The 19,514-nt window shown below is 34.7% G+C and overlaps 1 protein-coding gene across 4 annotated transcripts in view; it reads right to left on the bottom strand.

The window, feature by feature from the left end:
• The window catches only part of MAPK10 (mitogen-activated protein kinase 10), a gene marked incomplete at its 5' end in the record, with an annotated part of 141,441 nt that extends 122,810 nt beyond the window's left edge, over window positions 1–18,631 (bottom strand). For 3 of the 4 annotated variants that reach the window (XM_080696997.1, XM_080696998.1, XM_080696999.1), the window contains 2 exons: window positions 2,878–3,047; window positions 18,566–18,631. In XM_080696997.1, the coding sequence (XP_080553123.1) occupies window positions 2,878–3,047; window positions 18,566–18,631 (236 nt within the window). Of the gene's footprint in view, window positions 1–2,877; window positions 3,048–18,565 lie in introns of those variants that run through there. The other variant, XM_080697000.1, reaches the window with a different exon arrangement.
• Window positions 18,632–19,514: the final 883 nt, after the last annotated feature.

Here is a 19,514-nt window from a genome sequence, read left to right as displayed (position 1 = left end):
TGCTGCAAAATTCTTAGTATAAGATTTTCAAATCTTTCTGTGACAGTCTGTTGACTTCTTGAGCAAAATGCTACTTAGGGTTTATTTTTTAGATCATTAAGTCCATCCGTTTCCTTGCACTGGCAGTCCTCATATCTATGGCGACTCTGTTGGAAGGAAAATGAAATCATCCCCAGAAGTATTTGAGCAACTACAGGGAGAATCTTACTCAGAGAAACTTCCTCATATTAATAGTCTATTATTTTCAAGGAAAGATAACTGAGAATAATTCTGTTTTCTCCCTCTCCTAGTAAACTTATGAGTTTTATAGTGATTATCTTAATGTTAGAATCTCTATTTGAGTATCACTGCCTCACAAACAAAAAAAAGTTACCTCAAAATTAATTACTCAAACAAAACAAATTTATAACCTCAGAGGTTCTATAGGTCAAAAACACCACGTGGGTTTTGCTGAGCTAAAATCGAGATATTGACAAGTTGAGTTCTTTCATGGAGGTGCTAATGGAGACTCTGTTTCCTTTCCTTCAGATTATTGGCAAATTTCAATTCTTTGCTTTTGTAGGAGTAAGTTCTCCATTTTCATGCTGATGGTCAGCTGACAGCCATTCCCGGATACTATTCCCAGCCATATTTATGGGCTCATGGTCCCACTTCCTCCATATCCAAAGCCTCTGCAACAAGGTGAATCTCTCTCATATTTCAAATTCCTCTGTTCCAGTTTCATCTCCCTGACCATTCTTGTACCTTACTTCTCCACTTCTAAGGATTTTGTGATTATATTTTCCCATCTGAATATATCAGAATAGTCTCCCCAGTTTAAGGTCTTTATTCTTAATCACATCTGCAAAGACCCTTTGCCAACCAGATAACATAATCAAGGATTCTAGGATTAGGGCCTGAGAATCTCTAGGGAAGCTATTATTCTGCCAACTATGCTATGAAAATATTTTTTGTCAAAAAGAGGTTAATTCAGGCAGGTGTGCTGGCGCACCTTGTAAGCCCAGTACTTTGCAGACTGAGATGGAAGCATTGCAGGTTCTCGGCCAGCCTCAGCTACTTAGTGAGCCCTTTGCAACTTAGTGAGACCTTATTTCAAAATAAAGAATAAAAATAGGGCTAGGGGTATAGTTCAGAGGCAGAATGCCCCTGGGCTCAATCCGCAGTACAGCCAAAAAAAACACAAAAGAGGTTTCCTCGTTTACTTTATACTTGAGCCATAAAAATAAATATTGAAAATAAAATAATTTATTTGTTTACCTATTTTAGTATCTTTGAAATAAAAGGTTTGACTGATTGTTAAAAACATTAAAAAGTTCCACCTTTCAAAATGCAAAACAACTACTGTTTGACACAAGGAAAATAATTTTTAAGTAAATTACAATAATAGCCTTGTTGTATTCAGTAAATAAGGTTTAGATCCTTGTGTTACAATTTGGCAAGTACACTAGCAGGTCCTTCTGCATACACATCAACTAAGCATTGACACTGAACTTTAGCCAGGTGTCGAAATGAACCAAATTCTCCCACACGTTGATGAAATATAAAGTTTGAAAGATAATGGAGACTATTTATTATATCACTGCAACAACACTGCTTATATCTTAAATTAATAAAAGGAGTTAAAAATAAAACCCTTTTAAATGTTTATTTTGTCTTCATCAATCTCACCCTGTAAAAGTTTTTGTTTTAAAAAATATATTTTAATGAATATAAAAGTAACTTGCATAAAAATATATTGAATAAACCGGGCATAGTGGCACATGCTTGTAATCCCCATGCTTGGGAGGTGGAGGCAGGAGGATTGCGCAGGTTCAAAGCCAGCCGCACTGGCTTAAGAGACCCTGTTTCCAAATTTAAAAAATATAAAATGGGTCTGGGAGTGTAGCCCGGAGGTAGAAGGGCTTCCAGGAACCCCAGTACCACCAAAAAAAAAGTATATATATATGTGTGTGTATAATAAATGCCCTTTTTAAATAAATATATATCTAAATATAAATATCTAAGATTCATGTCATAAATTTTATCAGTATGAGCCTTCAAAAATATTGAAAATTTTATGATAGTAAATTGATACTAAGTGTGTGTGTGTGTTACTGGGGATGGAAGCCAGGGGCTTTGAGCTATACCCCCAGCCTTATTTTTTATTCTTTACTTTAAAACAAGGTCTCACTAAGCTGCAGAGGGCCTCCTAAGTAGCTGAGGCTGGCCACAAACCTGTGATCCTCCTGTCTCAGTCTCCCAAGTACTGGGATTACAAGTGTAAGCCACCATGCCTGGCTGCAAGGGTTTTATAATAGCTATATCAGATCTAAATCTGTCATAATTTCAATTAGTCACTCAAAAACATCATAAAAGGATGACCAGTAAGGTCCTAAAATTTTCCCATTTTGGAAACATTAGGCAAATATTTTTAAAATACTACTTTTTCATTAAGTAACTTAATTTTAAACGTTGAACTTTAAAAGTCACAGAAACATTTGCAATATCACATATATCTCTTAAATACATAGGGGGATTTATTTGTGGTCATCTTGAGACAAACTTCTTCGTTTCTTCCTGAGAAACATACAGATAAAAATATGTAAAAGCATTAGCAACAGCTAGAAACCTCTGGTTCTCTTGATATCTTTACGGTATTGCATAGTAGATTTTTTTCTTTCTGATGACCAGAAAAATATGTCACAAGCCAAGTTGTCTAAGTTATTAGCAAGTGGGTAATGAATTATACATAATGCTCATAACTTTATTTCTTATTCAACAAAATGTATTTTCCCTGCCAAGTCATGGCACTTACTTATTTGGATTTGTTTATGTCTGTCTAGGAGATGCACATAGCATGTTCCCTTTAAAAGTATAGTTTGAATTCATTCCACTTACCAAACTATTCCCTGAGCCCCAGAGCCGATAGGCTTTAGATTCTGGTAGCGTTTAAGAACCGTGAAGGTCGAGTCCCCCACTTCCACACTGTAGAACTGGTTGTCCACTTTGCTTTTGCTCATGTTGTAATGTTTGGCGATATATGACACATCCACTTGTTTATCGAATCCCTGCCAACAGTAACAACAGAGACATGAGAGGAGTGAGCACGTAGAATGATAATAGATGCAGAGGGGCCTGTTCTTTCAATGATTATGACTATTTAGCCATCAATTATCTAGTTGAGCTAGTTCACGCAGAAAAAAAATGTGTATTAGCTCTTGCAAGATTCCCTGAAGCAAAACAGAATAAAAATCAAAAGAATGTTTTTAATATTAAAAATATTTAAAATAGAGTAAACTTAGATTTGATTCACATAATCTCTTCTGAAGTGTTTCACTGAGACCGTTCTTGAGTCAAACTCATACTGGTCTCAGGGTTATACTAGATCTGTGAGGATTCAGGAAAATCAGATGGAGGTAATTACTGATCATCCACTACAATAGTCATAGCAAAAAGGTGAAAGAGTATATCTACAAACCCTTTCTCAGGAGGAACTGAGACAAAAACTAGCATGTAGGTTTAATTATTTTAGTTAGATAAATTCAAATTAAATAGCATTGACTTCATTTGTTCTCATTTATACTAAAAATTCTTTGTCTTTGAAATCTGAATATTCTGTACCCATTACCCATGATTACTATTTATCCATAAATGGTCTTACATGGATTCTAAAGCTAAAAGGAACCTCACAGAATATCACTGAGCCCATTTCTAATGGCTTATGGCATACAGTGGAGAATTAAACAATGTCCCTTTTTGTTGTTTTTTTTTAAACTTTAAGTACCCATATTTTCCATGGGTTCCTCCCCAGTCCCAGAAATTGGGCTAAGCCAGTGGCCCTCATTAGAGGTGCCGTGGAAGATCTGTTGCATGTAACATTTTGGAATGAGACAATGATGGAAGACACGTCTTATATTTCTTTGGCTGGTCAAAGAAAGTGAGTCATTCTGCAACAAGAGAGCACATTTTCTAGAATAAAATTATTTAGTGATCACTAGTCTTTACCTCAGAGTGTATCATTTTTCATGAGATTGAAAATCATAATTATACCAAGTTTGTGAATTCACACACACAAACACACACAATTTCAAGTGTCTTCTTTATACCTAATTGTGAATTAAACTTTAGGTAAAAGAGAAAGCATTCTTCAAAGTATTTCAATGAATTGGTAAAAGTCTTACATAAGCAGTAAGACTAGAGATAATAGCAGTGGAAATTTTCTTGGACTGATGTTATAGCCAAAGCCTTGATGTTGTGTGTTGAAGAGCTTCCCCCAGATTCCATCTGTGCCCCAAGCTCATAAATCCAAACTGAGTTGAAAAAGTTTGGAACATATTTAACACAGTGTACTTCATTCTTTGGCTTCTGTGGTGCCTTCCTTGTCATAACCATAAAGTTCAAATATAAATTTTTCCCCTATAAAAATGTGCCTGTGAAATATGCCATTTATGGAAAAATATTACCAATGCTGAAAATGACTTTTCTCCAGTTATGCTTTAGTATTTCCTGAGTTCAGATCACAGGACAAGCAAGCTGGGGTGATTTTAACCCCAAGAAGAGAATAACTAAATGTCCATGTTGAGAGGCATGATTAGCCCACAATCACTTTAAAGCAGGGATTCTGAAATTATAACATAGATTAGAACGAGCTAGAAAGGCAGGGGGTACTTATAAAACAGATTTCTGAGCCTCACCACAAAGTTTCTGATTCAATGAGACTAGACTAAGAACCAAGAATTTGTATTTCCAAAAAGTGCCACATTTTGAGAACCACTGTTTTAGAGACTAGTAGATAGGTAGGCGATGTCACCGTTCAAAGGGGGCTAATAGGAAAGGCAAAAATGAAAAGCAATGCAAACCAATAAGTAAACAAAGGATGTTGAAGTGAGAAATAATGAACAAATCTCCTTATTGTCAACGCCTCTGCACCAGGCCTGGTGCCATACTCTCAGGGATGGTTTCTACCTCATAGGTGTAATATAGTACCTGACCAATGTTCTCTGTTAGCTCATCAAACTACCCATTATCTATTTATATTCAGTTTACACTAAAACATTTAGGGAGATTTATAAAACCCACATGTAACAGGTTTGGGGGAAAAAAGCCCCTCCAACCCTCATGGAAAGAATGTAGTAAGGTTGGAAGCTGGGCTTCCTTGTAATCTCGGCAGTGGATAAAGCCACTGTAATAGGTTTATCTGGGCGGTGGCCTGGGCTGGCAGTGTATGGCTGGAGAAGCTAGGTTCTTAGGAATGTGGCCTTATCCATCATGCTTGTGTCTTTGACTCCTCTTGCTTGTTGCTCTCGCTTATACTTCCAGCCTCCATGATGTTCGAGCGACGCCTTGTACTCTCCCTCCCTCCTCTTCCCACTGCTGCCATGTCCTGAAACCTGTGTTCCTCGGCCTTACATGGACTGAACCCCCAAGTCTTCATGGAAACCATGAGCAAATAAATACTTCCTCTAAGTTGTATGGTCAGTACTTGGATGATAGCAGTGAGAAGTCTGGCTAAGACATCATGGATATTTATAAAAATGTTCATCAAAATAGAAAGTCTCATTTTAGAAAATAAAATAATATGTTTTGTTACTTATAAGAAAAAATTATATTTATAAAAATATGAACCACCAAAGTAGTAACTTTTGGAGATCAAATGGCTTGAAATAAATATAATTTAGAACAGCTTATTCTAATTATTTATTTATTTATTTTTATAGTACTAGGGATTGAACCTACATGAATTTTATTTCCAAACTACACCCCCAGCCTTTTTAAATTCTATTTTGAAACAGGGTCTTGCTAAGTTGCTAAAACTGGCCTCAAACTTGCTGTGCTCTTATTTCAGCCTCCCAGGTACTGGGATTACACTGTATCTGGCTTAAATTATTTTTAAATGCATTCTTTTATTTCATATGAAGTTTAGATATAAATGACTCAACAATTATTTCTATCTGGATATAATTGTATTTTCTTTGCAAAACTTCAAAGCAAACTCATTTCCTCCCTATCCTCCATCTGCCAAAAAAAAAAAAATTTTTAAAGCTAAATTAAAAAAGGATTTTAACGCTGCTGACATTTTGGTAGACAGAAAGGAAATCTGAATGTAATCTGTTCTGTGAAGAGATTGCATTTTGTCTAGACCTGTAAGAAAAAGCATTATGCATTAAGTCCCCATCATCAATTTTGCTTCCAGCCCGTGGCCATGGAATTTTGCAGAGAAAAAAAATCCCATACTACTTATCAAGTCCTAAAGGTAGCCAGAGTATTGATGGCACTTTTTTCAAATATAATAATTCCAAAAGCAGTACTCTTTCCTCATTTTCACTTGGGGATGACTGTCTTATGTCACTACTAGTCAGCTCCCGAGCAGGAAACACTGAGGTTTAAGAATTTTTAGAGGTTAAGCTTTCTTAGTTTCTGTGAATGATATAGCTAAAAATAACATGGAGCCTAGATTAGCTCTGAACTTAATAGCTATGGAACCTTGAGCAAGCCATTTTATTCTTTCATTCATTTATTATTTATGTCATATATGGATCCACAAAGAGTTTGTGCAGCTTACCATAAAGGATATAAGAACAATAAAACCATTACATTCCATTTTCAGAACAAATGTCAAAGAAGGCTGAAATATGACTTTTTTGCCAGAAGACTTAAGTTGTGAATATCTACTTCCTTGAGCACAAAACTTTATATTATGCCTTTGAGGGACATAAGGGTAAAAAAAAAATACAGTGACAACAACAAAAACAAAGCCATGGTGAGTGGCAAGATCGGATTATTTCCACAAAATATATTATACAAATTCAAAGAAAAGATAAAATTTCTCTAGCACTTAACTTCAGTAAGAATATATTAAATCATCCTTTATATAAGCCTAGAATCAAACAACAGCCAGCAGAGACAATATTCTACAATCAAAGACACGGAAATATATTTCATATGACTGGTATGATAACAACTGTCAGTAAGGCAAGGGGAAAATAAAGGTAAAACACTATTACTGCATAACTACTCTAGTATAAGTACATTCTGTAGTCTGTTAAGCACTTGATGCTCAAAAGATAAAGGAAGTGGCATAAAGAACTATTAATTAGTCTGATTAAAGTCTTAGAACTATTAATTAGTAGTACCAATTAAGGTGAATTAAACTTTGCTTAACTATAAATCATGTGTTCTTTTATTTTTTTTTTACTAAGCTGTGCACTAAATACAGCTAAAGTTATTTAGAACTGTGAAGTAACTTTCTAATGAAGTAAATTTGCTATAGGAATAGAGCCTAGAAAACCAAGAGAAATGAATGAATGAATGAATGAATGAATGAATGAATGAATCTCTTCTTCTGCAAACTCCTCAATTTATCAGTTGTCTCAGCCCAGAGTTTGAATTTGACTGCACATTAAACAAGTCCAAGTTGAAGCAGTCAGTCTTGTGTTGGTGATGGGAAGCTGAATTTTCAGAGCACCCATAAAATTTAAAGAGCCTGATTATATCCATGTGTTAAAATATCATCAAGCACTTACTGAGTATTATGCACCATGTAAGATACTATGGATATAAAACTGAACTCTCTCAACAGAAAATCCAGCATGGATGTTCTACAAAATACACCTCCAAGGCATTAGCCAATCTGTTGGATAATCATCTGGTGTTGCCATCTGGATACTAAAAACTCTGCCCAAAGCCATGATTCTATTCTTAACACAAATGATATTTTGCTATGTATTCCAAAGGTCATGACCAATGGATTGAGTTGCTTCCAGGTGCCACTCCAAGAATGTTGAGGGAGTCAGCAGAAACAATGCCTATCAGCCTAACATTCTGTTTATGGTGGAACACATGCCTTCAATCCATTTTAAATTGGAATTGCATTACATGTAGGTCCGTTTTTAAAGGGAAAAATTTGATAAAGTACTTCATGACATTTCAGATTGTTCCGTAAAGAGCACATTCCCCTACGTTGTTTCTTCAAGCATGACTCTACGAGGAGGAGTACATCTTGGAATGTGTCTCACTTCTATATTCACTGGCTCAGAGATGGTTACTTTGCAGAATCAATGCTTACAAAAAGTCAATAATGCAGCAAAAACATTAAGACTGCTTATGTTTAATCACTATTTTTAATTATGTGAAAGAGCATTTAAGAGTAATCAATAGTAGAGCAGACACGGCTTCTGCTAATTGTGTGTGTGTGTGTGTGTGTGTGTGTGTGTGTGTGTGTGTCTGTGTTACTGGAGATTGAACCCAGGGGTATTCTACCTCTAAACCACACCCCTAGCCTGATTCTATTTTGAATCAGGGTCTCACTAAGTGCAAAAGGCTGGTCTTAAACCTGTGATCCTCCTGTCTTAGCCTCCCAAGCAGTGAGATTACAGGCATGTGTCAGCAAGCCTGGCTTTATTTTTTATTTTGAAACAGGATTTTACCAAGTTATCACCCACTAACCTTGATCCTGAAATTCTCCTCTCAGCTTCCCAAGTCCTGAGATGACAGGCATGTGCCACCATGCTCACATGCCCAGTTCTGCCTACCTAGTCTTTTTAAAAAAAATACTTTATTGGTGCATTATAATTAAACATCATAGTGAGGTTCAAAATAATACAAACATCACTTGGTGTATTTCCCTCCAAATCATATGTCTATCCCCGCACCAGCCTTCCTCTCCCTACATGTCAGTGAGATGGACAGTGATGACCTTCATATACAAACGTAATATCTGAACTGTTGCCCTCTTAAATCCTCCTTTCTCTCCCTCCTCACTTATCTGAACTCCCTATGTTTCCTCTTTTTTCTCTGGCTTCCATGAGAAAAAGCAGACAACCCTTGATTTTCTGAGACTGGCTGATCTCACTTAGTGTATTTGTCTCTAGTTCCATCCGTTTTCCTGCAAATGAGAAGAGTTTGTTCTTTATAGCTGCGTAAAATTCCATGTGTGTAGGCCACATTTTCTTTACCATTCATCTGTTGATAGACACCTAGGTTGGTTCCATACTGGGCTATTTAAATTTATGCTGCAATAAACAGGGGTATACATGTTTATACAGTTAGTATTCTGACTTTAATTCTTTGGGGAAGATATTGAGGAGTGGTATGGCTGGGTCATATGGTGGCCATCGTTAGTCTTCTGAGGAATCTCCATACCAGTCTCCACAGTAGTTGCACTAACTTGCAATTAGTTCCTATTTCCCCACATCCTCACCAGCATTTACTATTGTTTTTATTTTTGATGATTGCCATTCTGGAGTTTGATAGAATCTCAGTGTAGTTTGATTTCATTTCGCTGATTGCTAATGATGTTGAACATTTTTTCATTTATTTGTTATTTATCTGCCTATTCTTTATAGATGAAGGAAGAAAACTAGTACTGCTTAATTCCTTCGAAGCACCAAGCTACTATTAATATCAGGCACTGTCTTGCGTGTCAAATGCATCATTTCAAGAATTAATATTCTTATTTTACATGTAACAGACAGAAACTTCAACAAATACTCAAAATTCAGTTTTTCATTCAACTTCCTGGCTTAGAATCCTAAATGTGAGTCCTTGGGAAAATGTGTTATGAACTTAATCTTGGTTTCCTTTTGTATGCAAAGAGTATAACTGTATGCTTTTCATTAGTGATGTGGTTATATAAGATAATCTATGTAAAACTCTCCTGGTGCACCATAATTTTTATAACTATTGTTAAGAAGTTATGTAAGACTTAAGTGCATGTAATTTAATTAGCAGTTTTAGAATGTCTTTAACAAAACTGGCCTAACTCTAATCCACATTGCCTGTCTAAGGCACTGTGCTACTGCTGTAAAATCTACCTGTACCTAACTGGGTTTAGAATGACCTGGTAACAAAATATTTTTTCTGTGTTTCCATTTGTTTTGGAGACAATGCTCCATGAGTATCTATGTGTTCTGCATTTCCTGGGCTTCTTTGCAGTTATGTTGGGGCCATGTGATTAATACTCATCCGTGAAATACATGCCCAGATGCCAGGTGTCAGCTAACTGCAGAGGTAGTTGGAACCTAATGCTCCTCTAAATTCAGCCCTTTCCACACCTTGGCATGTCAGCCAACATATCATGAGATGGAATAAGCTTAAATTCCCGGGTCGCAAGATGGCACAACCTAGATTATTGAGTCACCAGACAGATGAGAGCCTTTGCTAACTGATCTGGAATTTATATAACAAGAAACTTTTGTTCTGATAAATCATTGAGGTTTGGGATTTATCCAATACTACTAAAGTATATTTTCATTCAACAAATATTTATTTTGGTTTTATAGTGTACTAAACACTGTTCTAGGAATACAAAGTTCATGATATCATGGTCAATTTAATATTAAATTGTCCCTTACAAGATCAAATGTGGAATATTGGTTTCAATATCATAATGCCCTTGCCTACTAAACTAAGTATGCTAAATTCTACACCATCTACACATTCTCAACCTATTCATGATAAAGACAAAAGAAGTGTGAAATAGGCAATAATCATTGGTATTATATAATCAAGATAGAAAAATTCCCAGGTTAATAAATAGCAATTAATTTTTAAAAATATTTTCCTGGGTAAGAGCAAAAAGTCAGAGGAGAAAAAGTCATTTGGGAATCAAAATGTTTAAAGTGAGCTATCTGAGTTTTACAGACTTAACTCTAAAATATGTGTTTATGTTTTTATAACAGGAAATTTAGAATTTATCAAATGCTAAATTTAAGAATCTTAAACCATAATGCTCTGGTTCTATACAAAAAATAAATAACATTAATTTAAAGTATCTATGATCTATATGTTATTTTCACTCCATCATCTGCATAAAAGGAACTAACAAATCTAAGTTTAGTTTATGCTAAAAGATTTCAGTTTTAACTCTAAATATGTACTTCTGAGCTGGGAGTTTGGCTTAGTGGTAGAGCACTTTGCCTAGCCTGTGAGAGTCCCCAGATTAATTCCTGAGCACAAGAAAGGAAGAAAGATTCCTGTAATGGTAGCACATGCCTGTAATCTCAGTCCTTGGGAGGCTGAGACAGGAGGATCTCAGCTTCCAAACTAGCCTCAACAACTTAGGAAGGTCCCTCAGCAACCTCAGAACAAAAAATAAAATAGGGCTGGGTTTTGCTCAGAGGTGGAATGCCTCTGATATCACCCTCTACTGCACAAATAAGAAAAGAAAAGAGAAAAAAGAGAGGAAGGTTAATTATCTGGTGTTTTAACCTTTTGACCTTTTTTGGAATGTGTTAGAAATGCATAACCAAACATTTACTTTTAGAGAAGATGAACAAAAGAGCTTAATGACACCTTCCAGATTGGAATTGATTTTAGTACTCAGAACCAAAGTGGGCCTTCTTAACCTGCTGAAAAAAATTCAGGCTCTGTTCATAGGGTTCATAGGGTTCCAGTCACAGATAATCCCTGTGCAGAAAAGCAAAAATTTTCACTTAATATATTTCCAAAGCCTTTTATCAGAATGATAGAATTAGTGTATTTAATGATTACTTAAGAACACAACATAGACTAAAGTGAAATCCATAAATTAGTGCTTTTTTTTTGCATAGCATGATTGTAGATCAACCATGCACTGAAAACACAGATAACACTAGGTTACTGTACCACACAACTACTTAGGAATATGTGTGCAATAACTTCATTTAGTCTGACTAATGTCTCAACCATAATTGAATATGGTATAAAGCTATCTTTACATTCAGGTTAAGCTCATTCAATAAGAAGTAAGAGTCTGACCATTTTATGTTTCAAGCAAAGCTAGCACATACAATAAACCAATATGGAAAAACCTCTATTATAGAAAAGAAACTTTAAGACCTTCAAATTTTCTGTTCGTCAATTGTGACCAGCATAACTAAATCTATGTACTAATCTAAATAGCTATTAAATACATCTTTAGAAAAAAATTCCCAGATTATAAGACATAAATGTAGCACTAATTTATTTTAAAAATTTACTGCTGCCCTGATTACGTGGCACCATGAAAAAAATTGTCAAACAACATATAACATTCATCCATAAAAATAGGTAGACAGTCGTCATGACAGTATAGTATAGGAACTACAGTGATTCATTTCATTGTATAAGATTTGCTATATTTTATGATCATGTTTTCTGTCTTTGACCCCCAGTCATATAAACAAAAGCATAAATATTATGATCTTAGAAAATTGAAGTAGCAAAGCACATATGAAAGAAATTCAGAGTCCATTTTCCTTATTTACAGGAGACAACGTTCATTAAAAGAAAAGGATAAAGCAAAAATTCCTTTCTACATTACATGAAAATTTAAAACAGTAATGGGATTGTACATTTATATCTCAAAATTAAGGCCATTCATTTACAACTCTCATGCCTTTAAGTACGTCCATTGTCAACCTACTGATACTTTTAAAACTATATTGATACCAAGTCTAAAATCTATGCTGAGATTTTAGAGAATGGCAGGCAGTCCCTTCAATAGCCTAATCTATAAGAACCATGCCATTTACTTCACAGACCATCAAAAATAACTCAGTTTACTCTTTAGCTTATACAGGCTTTTTCTTTCCCCGTTTTGCAAAAAAAAAAAAAAAATTTCCTTTGATGCTTTATTCCCTATATTGGTATAAAGTCCTTAACTCTACCTGGGATGGTCGTTCAATGAAGTGTAAAAATTTTAATTGGATATTTTCAAAGTCTTTGAACGAAAAACATCATAGTCTCATCAAATAAAATAAGTTGAGCAAATCAAGTTATTTTAAATTCAAAATGCCCCTAGAGCAAAAGAACTGTTTTTAAAAACCCATTTAATTCTGGAACCAGGTTTAGTGATATTTTTAAATGCCCTAGATACTAATAATTTGAACATATCATTTAAAATGAAAGCATTCCATGAACACTTCAGACATCCTTCTTTATAAATTCCCTGGTTTGCTACTTTCCAAGTTTATAAAAAGCTCTTAAAAACTAATGTAGCCCATATAACATTTGCAAATTATTTTAAAATTTCCAAAGATGGCAAGAGGAAAACACTACCAAAAAAAGCAATAAATCAAGAGTGATCAGTAATTTTGCTAAAAAGTAAGTTTGCATTTATTTTAAAAAGTCATCATCTGTAGCTGGGAAAATTATTATTTAGACACATATAGTGCTTTTATTATCCAGACACTAGAGTAATAAAATAAATTTAATTAGCTAGACAAGTCATCAAGTAATATATTATACTTATTAAAAAACATAAACTAGAAAAGTTCAGCATGCTCAGTGTTGGCTATCATAGTTTATAAGATGCTGTGCCAAAACAGAGTAACTTTTTTTTTTAATTGAAGAATAGTCTTGACTATAGTAACTTCACAAAGGCACTGCATTTTTTGCCAAGTCCCCAGCAATATGTTTGGCTTTAAATATGATAATCATGTTTTGGAATCTATGTAAAAACCATTTTGTTGCCCTTATTGGTAACTAATAGCATCTTGGGCTTCTTTCTATTTAATCACAGTTCTTTTATTCTGAGTTAAATTTAGTTGTTAATTCAATTAAAACACGCCGCATCAACAGGAGAATTTACAAAGTACAGCCGGGCGTGGTGGTGCATGCTTGTAATCCTCCTGCTTGGAAGGCGGAAACAGGAGGATCGCGCAGGTTCGAAGCCAGCTGCGCTGGTTTAAGAGACCCTGTTTCCAAATAAATATATAAAATAGGTCTGGGAGTGTAGCCTGGAGGTAGAAGGGTTTCCAGGAACCCCAGTACCACACACACACACACACACACACACACACACACACACACACACAAGTACATGAACACCCAGGCATGGTAGGGCACGCTTGTAATCCCCGTCCTTGGGAGGCGGAGACAGGAGTATCCAGCTGATTCCAAGCCAGCCTCTCTGGGTTAAAAGACCCTGTTTCCAAATAAAAGTATAAAATAGGTCTGGGAGTGTAGCCTGGAGGTAGAAGGGTTTCCAGGAACCCCTGTACCACCAAAATAAATAAAAAATTAATTAATTAATTAATTAAATTTTTTAAAAAGTACATAAAGGATGTTTCACCACAAAGAAATGATAAACATTCAAGGTAATGAATATGCTAATAAACTTGATTTGATTATTATTTATGTGTATGTATACATCAAAACATCATGTTCTATCTCATAAATTTGCATAATGTCAATAAAAACTGTGCAATGGTATTAGTATAATTGTTAAAGAACTTAAACTCCAAAATAAAATTGGATTCTGCCTTCTAATAATAGACTTGTGAAAATTAAATGAAGTAAAAACTTATTATGTTATTTTATTTTGTATTGGACACTGACAAATTATAAGTGTGTATTTTATGGAGTGCAAAATTATTTTATATATATGCATTGAAGAATGATTTAATCCAGCAATTTAACATACCCATAATATATATGTACTGAATAAGTGAATGGTGAAATCGATTATCAATCAGCCAGTACACTTTTCACAGATTTCTTTTTATTCACAGAGTGAAATAAAACAATTCTGGATCTTACTCTGTTCAACTGAGAAAAGAAGGTTAAGATCGCCATTTCTCAAGATCAAGAAACTGCAAGAAAGTCCCAGTAGGTCTATTTTTTGGTAAAGACTGCATACCAGTGCAAACTAAAGACTATTTTATTGTCTAAAATTATAAAGAAAAAATTCTTCCCAGAATGTAAAAAGAAATCTTTTGCCTGTGAAATCTGCTTGGTTGACTTCTTAAAACAACAACAAAATTCATAAAAGTAACTAAAACAATCAGTAAATCTTGTGCTCTTCAAATTTTTCATATAAGAGCTAATGTTGAAACTATTATATATAATATATATTTCTCTTTTGATAGATGTATATATGGATATGTGTGTACATATGTATATAAGTGTATATATATATATCAGAAAAAAATATATGTACCATTCAGATATTTTTATTTTCCATCTTTTCTGTTGTCTTATGGATAAAGTGAAAATTTAACATCATGAAAAGAGCCACAGACTAAGAGTAAGGAGGCGATCTGAATTCTGGACCATTTGATCACTAATAATGTTTTTAATGAGTTACTTAATGAGTATCATCTTCAGAGAAGAAGTTAAGGAGCAACCTAGCCCTACTGGGAATCAGCTTAAACACCATCACAGAGAGGATCTGTGGGCTGCCCCACAAAATAAGAAGCTTCCAGACCAGTCTGAAGTGGTGCATGGTGGCAAATGCCTATAATCCTAGTACTTGGGAGGCTGAGATAGGAGGGTTGCGGGTTCAAAGTCAGCCTCAATAATTTAGTGAGGTCCTCTGCAACTTAGTGGGACCCTATTTCAACATAAAAAAAAAAGAATGAAATAGGGCAAAGGATCTAGCTCAGAGGTAGAATGCCCCATGTAACACACACACACACACACACACACACACACACACACACAGTTTGAGAGTAAACTCCAGTGGACAATTCTGCCTTTGAAATTAAATGCACTATTTTCTTCAGCTTAATAGAGCAGTAAATTAGGTACAGAGCTGTGAGAAAAATAAAAATGTTATTGCTGAAATAAAATTCTACATGGGAAGTAAGATGTTTTGAGTGACAAATGGAAATTGCTAAGGTATTTCTAATTTTTAAATTCTATAGAATATGCATGTATATTTTCTATGTATCAAAAGCTCATAGTAATCAAGAAAACCCAGAGTCATTGAGGAAGTTCACTGGTACCTTCTTGTTATTCCTCTGCTTTAAAAGACTTTGGCTAGAAATAGATACTCTGCATCTGTACCCAAATGATGAAGGTTGATTTGAAAAGTAACTTTAATCGGCAGAAAGCCAATTTGGATTATTTTTAAATGGATGAAATTTTAAGGCATTTTATTGAATAATTTTGAGTTCTAAAAAATATTTAAAAATGAATTTAGGTGTCGGTTGGTTGGTCAGTTGGTTTTTTAAATATTAAAGTTCATAATAAATAGCTGAGGTCATGGGAGCTTAGGAAGTAGCACACAGTCCTACAGCTTGTGAGTGGAGAGCCCAGCTATTTAGCCCAGAAATCCAGACCTGCTTATTTCCCATAAAAGCAGGATCAGAGTTGCAACTGTTTACATAAATGTGACATGCAGCCTTCACACTCCTATTAAGCATCTGGAGAGAGCCTAGCCTATGTCAGATGCCACTGGAATGCTGTAGTCCAGCAGTGAACAAGAGGCAGAATTCCAACCATGTGCTGGTCAGTGTTCACAACTGGCTGGAAGAGAATTGGAGAGCAAAGAGACATTTGTATTTGTTCATTCCATTAATGTAAACACTTCTATCTTGGCAAATTTTGAGCAACTAACCTGATAACTTTAATATTGTGTTGGGAAGAGGTGTACTCATTCTTCTATTATGAGCAGGTGTATAGTGGCCCTAGCAAGACACTGAAAAAAAAATGAAACAAGTCCTGCCTAAATTCTGGTGGATAGAGAGAAGCAACATGTATGTCAGATACTGATAGGTGTTATGGAGGAGGAAGAGAAAAGGAAGGGGAACTGGATAGGAAGTATGGGTAAAAAAAAGGACAATTTTCATTTGGATAATGAGAAAAAAATCCCTTTAAAAATGACATGTGAAATTGGTGAAGGATGGAGTCCACAGGGATAACAGAGGAAGTGCATTTCAGGGAAGAAGTTTTTAGTGTGATAGATAATAAAGGCTTGAGTATTTGTTACACGGATTTCATGTTATTCCAAGTGAGATGGTAAGACATTGAAAGTTTTTTTTCTGTTTTGTTTTTCTTTCTTCTAGTCAGGGAATAAAGTAATCTCATATTTTCAAAAGCCACATTTGCTGATGTTCTGAGAATAAACTATTTGAGGATATGCAAAAGCTGGAAATCTTGAAAAAATCCAAGAAAGAGATAGGGATTTCTTGGGTCAGGTTGGTAGTGTTGATGATGGTGAGAAGTGGTGAGATTCCAGGTCCATTCTGAATAGGTTTTGCTGACAGGTGGGATGTGAGGGGTGGCCCATGAGAAGATCACAAGGGTCATAGTCTAACTAGAAGGACACAGGTAGCATTTACTGAATGGAGAACAATATGGAGAGAATAATTTTGCAAGATCAAGGGTTGGTTTTGGTGTGTGGATAACTTAATACACTTATAGGACAACTAATTGGAGATGTAGAACCAAGCTTATATGCATCTTGTTTTAGGGACAGGCTTGGGTTGGAGGTAAAACTATGTGAGTATCAAATATTGCTAATAATAAAAGCACTGGGACTCAATGGGAGCAGTAGGAGAGTGAATACCAATTTATTTAAACTTCATCATTTAACAACCACGTGTTCCATTTTGTTGTCAGTGCTCATAATGACTCTAGGAGGTAGGTATTATTATTCTCTCCTTTTACAAAAGAGGGAAGTAAAATCGACTAAGTAATTCACCCACATTCACAAATAAATGGCTAAGTGGTAGATATGGACTTTCTAGCCAAGGCTCTCTAGATCCAGAATTTTTATAAGAGAAGAGAAGTTATCTAAAGGCCTGAGGCTTCAGGCTCTGTATTATTTAGAGGAAAAGAAGGTGAGATAGATCATTAAATCTTCTTCACAGCAGGTAACACATTTTATTTTCCCTTAGCATTTCCCTTAGATATTCTAACTATGGCCAGGGAGAGTAGATACAGTATAAAGAGAAAAAAGATACAAAAACAGTGTTTTGTTTTTCCTTATACTCTTCTATGCTTTCCATAATAAGCCAGTATTAATTCAAGAATTAGGGAAGGTTGTATTAAAGTCAGAGAAGCAGCAGAATCATCTTTTACATCTTGTATCAACAAAAGCATGCCATTCTGTTCACAACACAACTCAATGAGAAGGACAAGAGAAAGGCTGAAGTGGGCTGCCTCCTGAAGTGTGAATAGGGTTGGCATGCAATTTATTGTCTGAACTAGAACAATTCTTGAGAGTCAAAGGGAGCATTATCAATTATGCCATAATAGCAGGTTTAAATTAGGACTGCTGTACACACGCCTACATGCGCATGGGCACCCCAGGAGGCTCATTCTTAAGAATAGGATTTGTATGAATCCAAGGGTGCAGACTTATCTGGTCTATACAGATTATCACCATTGTTGCTGCCTTCTTACTTCTTAAGGGTATATTTATTGATCGCTGTTATTGTTTTTCTCTAACTACTGGTTCAAACTAAAACACAGGAAACAAACTTAGCACCACCTGTGTGTTATTATAGGTGGGTACTGGAGATACTATGTTTGGGGTTCATCAGTTCTTAGAATGAGGAGCAGAAAAGCAAGCTTCAGCTATTTTGATTACTAAAGCTTTATTTCAATGATTTGGAATAAATGCTGAAAACTTGAAGCATTCATTAAATCTTATAAAAATCACATTACACAGTGATTAAATACTGTATTTCTAATCATTCAGAAAGAAATCCTTTCATTTCTATTCTAACTTAAATGAACTAAGAGGAGAAAAACATCTAAGTATCCATTTGTTCTTCCTAAGCTACTTTTAATATTTTACAAGCACTAACTTTGGCATGGAACATATATAAAATACAACAGCAAAATGGAAATACAAGGGAACATACTGTACCTTGTTTTACCTGTAAGGAACACACACCTGACAAAAGGCAATTTTCACATCCAAGGTTGGTTCACTGCAGTAGTATAGAAAATGGAGGCTCATAAATACCTACAGGAAAAAACAGGGCATGAATGATCACATTGCTAAATTTCTCATTATTTAATAGTATAAATAGCATGATTTAAATTATGTACAAGATATTACATATGACATATTAAACATAATCCTTATCCAGGTAGTTCTAGGTACTTTTCATGAATTATAAATATTAAATAACTAAATATGGTAAAAATATTCTGTCTTCTATAATGATCAAAGTCATTACAATTATAAAGATTAAATATTAGAAATCATATATAACTAATAAGCTAAAGTGAAGTGTAACCTTGTATACAACACTTTCGTTCTAGGCATCTAATTTAAAAAATGTACGTTCAAGAAAATTTATATAGGAGTTTATTGTAAAGCTACTGTTAAATAAAATGCAATTTATAATGGAATTCTACAAGAGATTTGGAATAACTGGATTAGAATTTAGTGTATAAATATACACTTTTCAAACATGATATTGAGTGAGAAAAAAACAAGTTTGGAAAGGGTTTGAAGATCACTGTATTAAATTTTAAAATATATTAAAGTGATAATGTTCATTGCTTTAAGTATATATAACCATAGAGTAAAAAACTTGGGCAGTATATTAATATCTATTTAATCTCAGTAGGAAGCACAAAGGACTAATATTATTTCCTACATGTTTGAGATTTCATATACTTCTACCACGTTTTAAAAGAAGAAACCATCACATAAATGTCTATTTATTAAGAACCAGGTTATGTGGGGATGATTCACAGCAGCAGAGAAACCACCTAAGATCTAACTCAGCTTCAATAAATACATTAGGCCCAACATGTAGTGTGGGCAAGATATAATTCTGCAAGACTAAAGCATTCTAACACTAGTATTGATGCAAGAATTCTGTTTCTGA

This window comes from Muscardinus avellanarius (assembly GCF_963383645.1).
Source record: "Muscardinus avellanarius genome assembly, chromosome: 6".
Taxonomy (NCBI): domain Eukaryota; kingdom Metazoa; phylum Chordata; class Mammalia; order Rodentia; family Gliridae; genus Muscardinus; species Muscardinus avellanarius.
The sequence above is the reverse complement of the archived record's forward strand: the minus strand, read 5'-3'. Positions and strand labels throughout refer to the sequence as shown.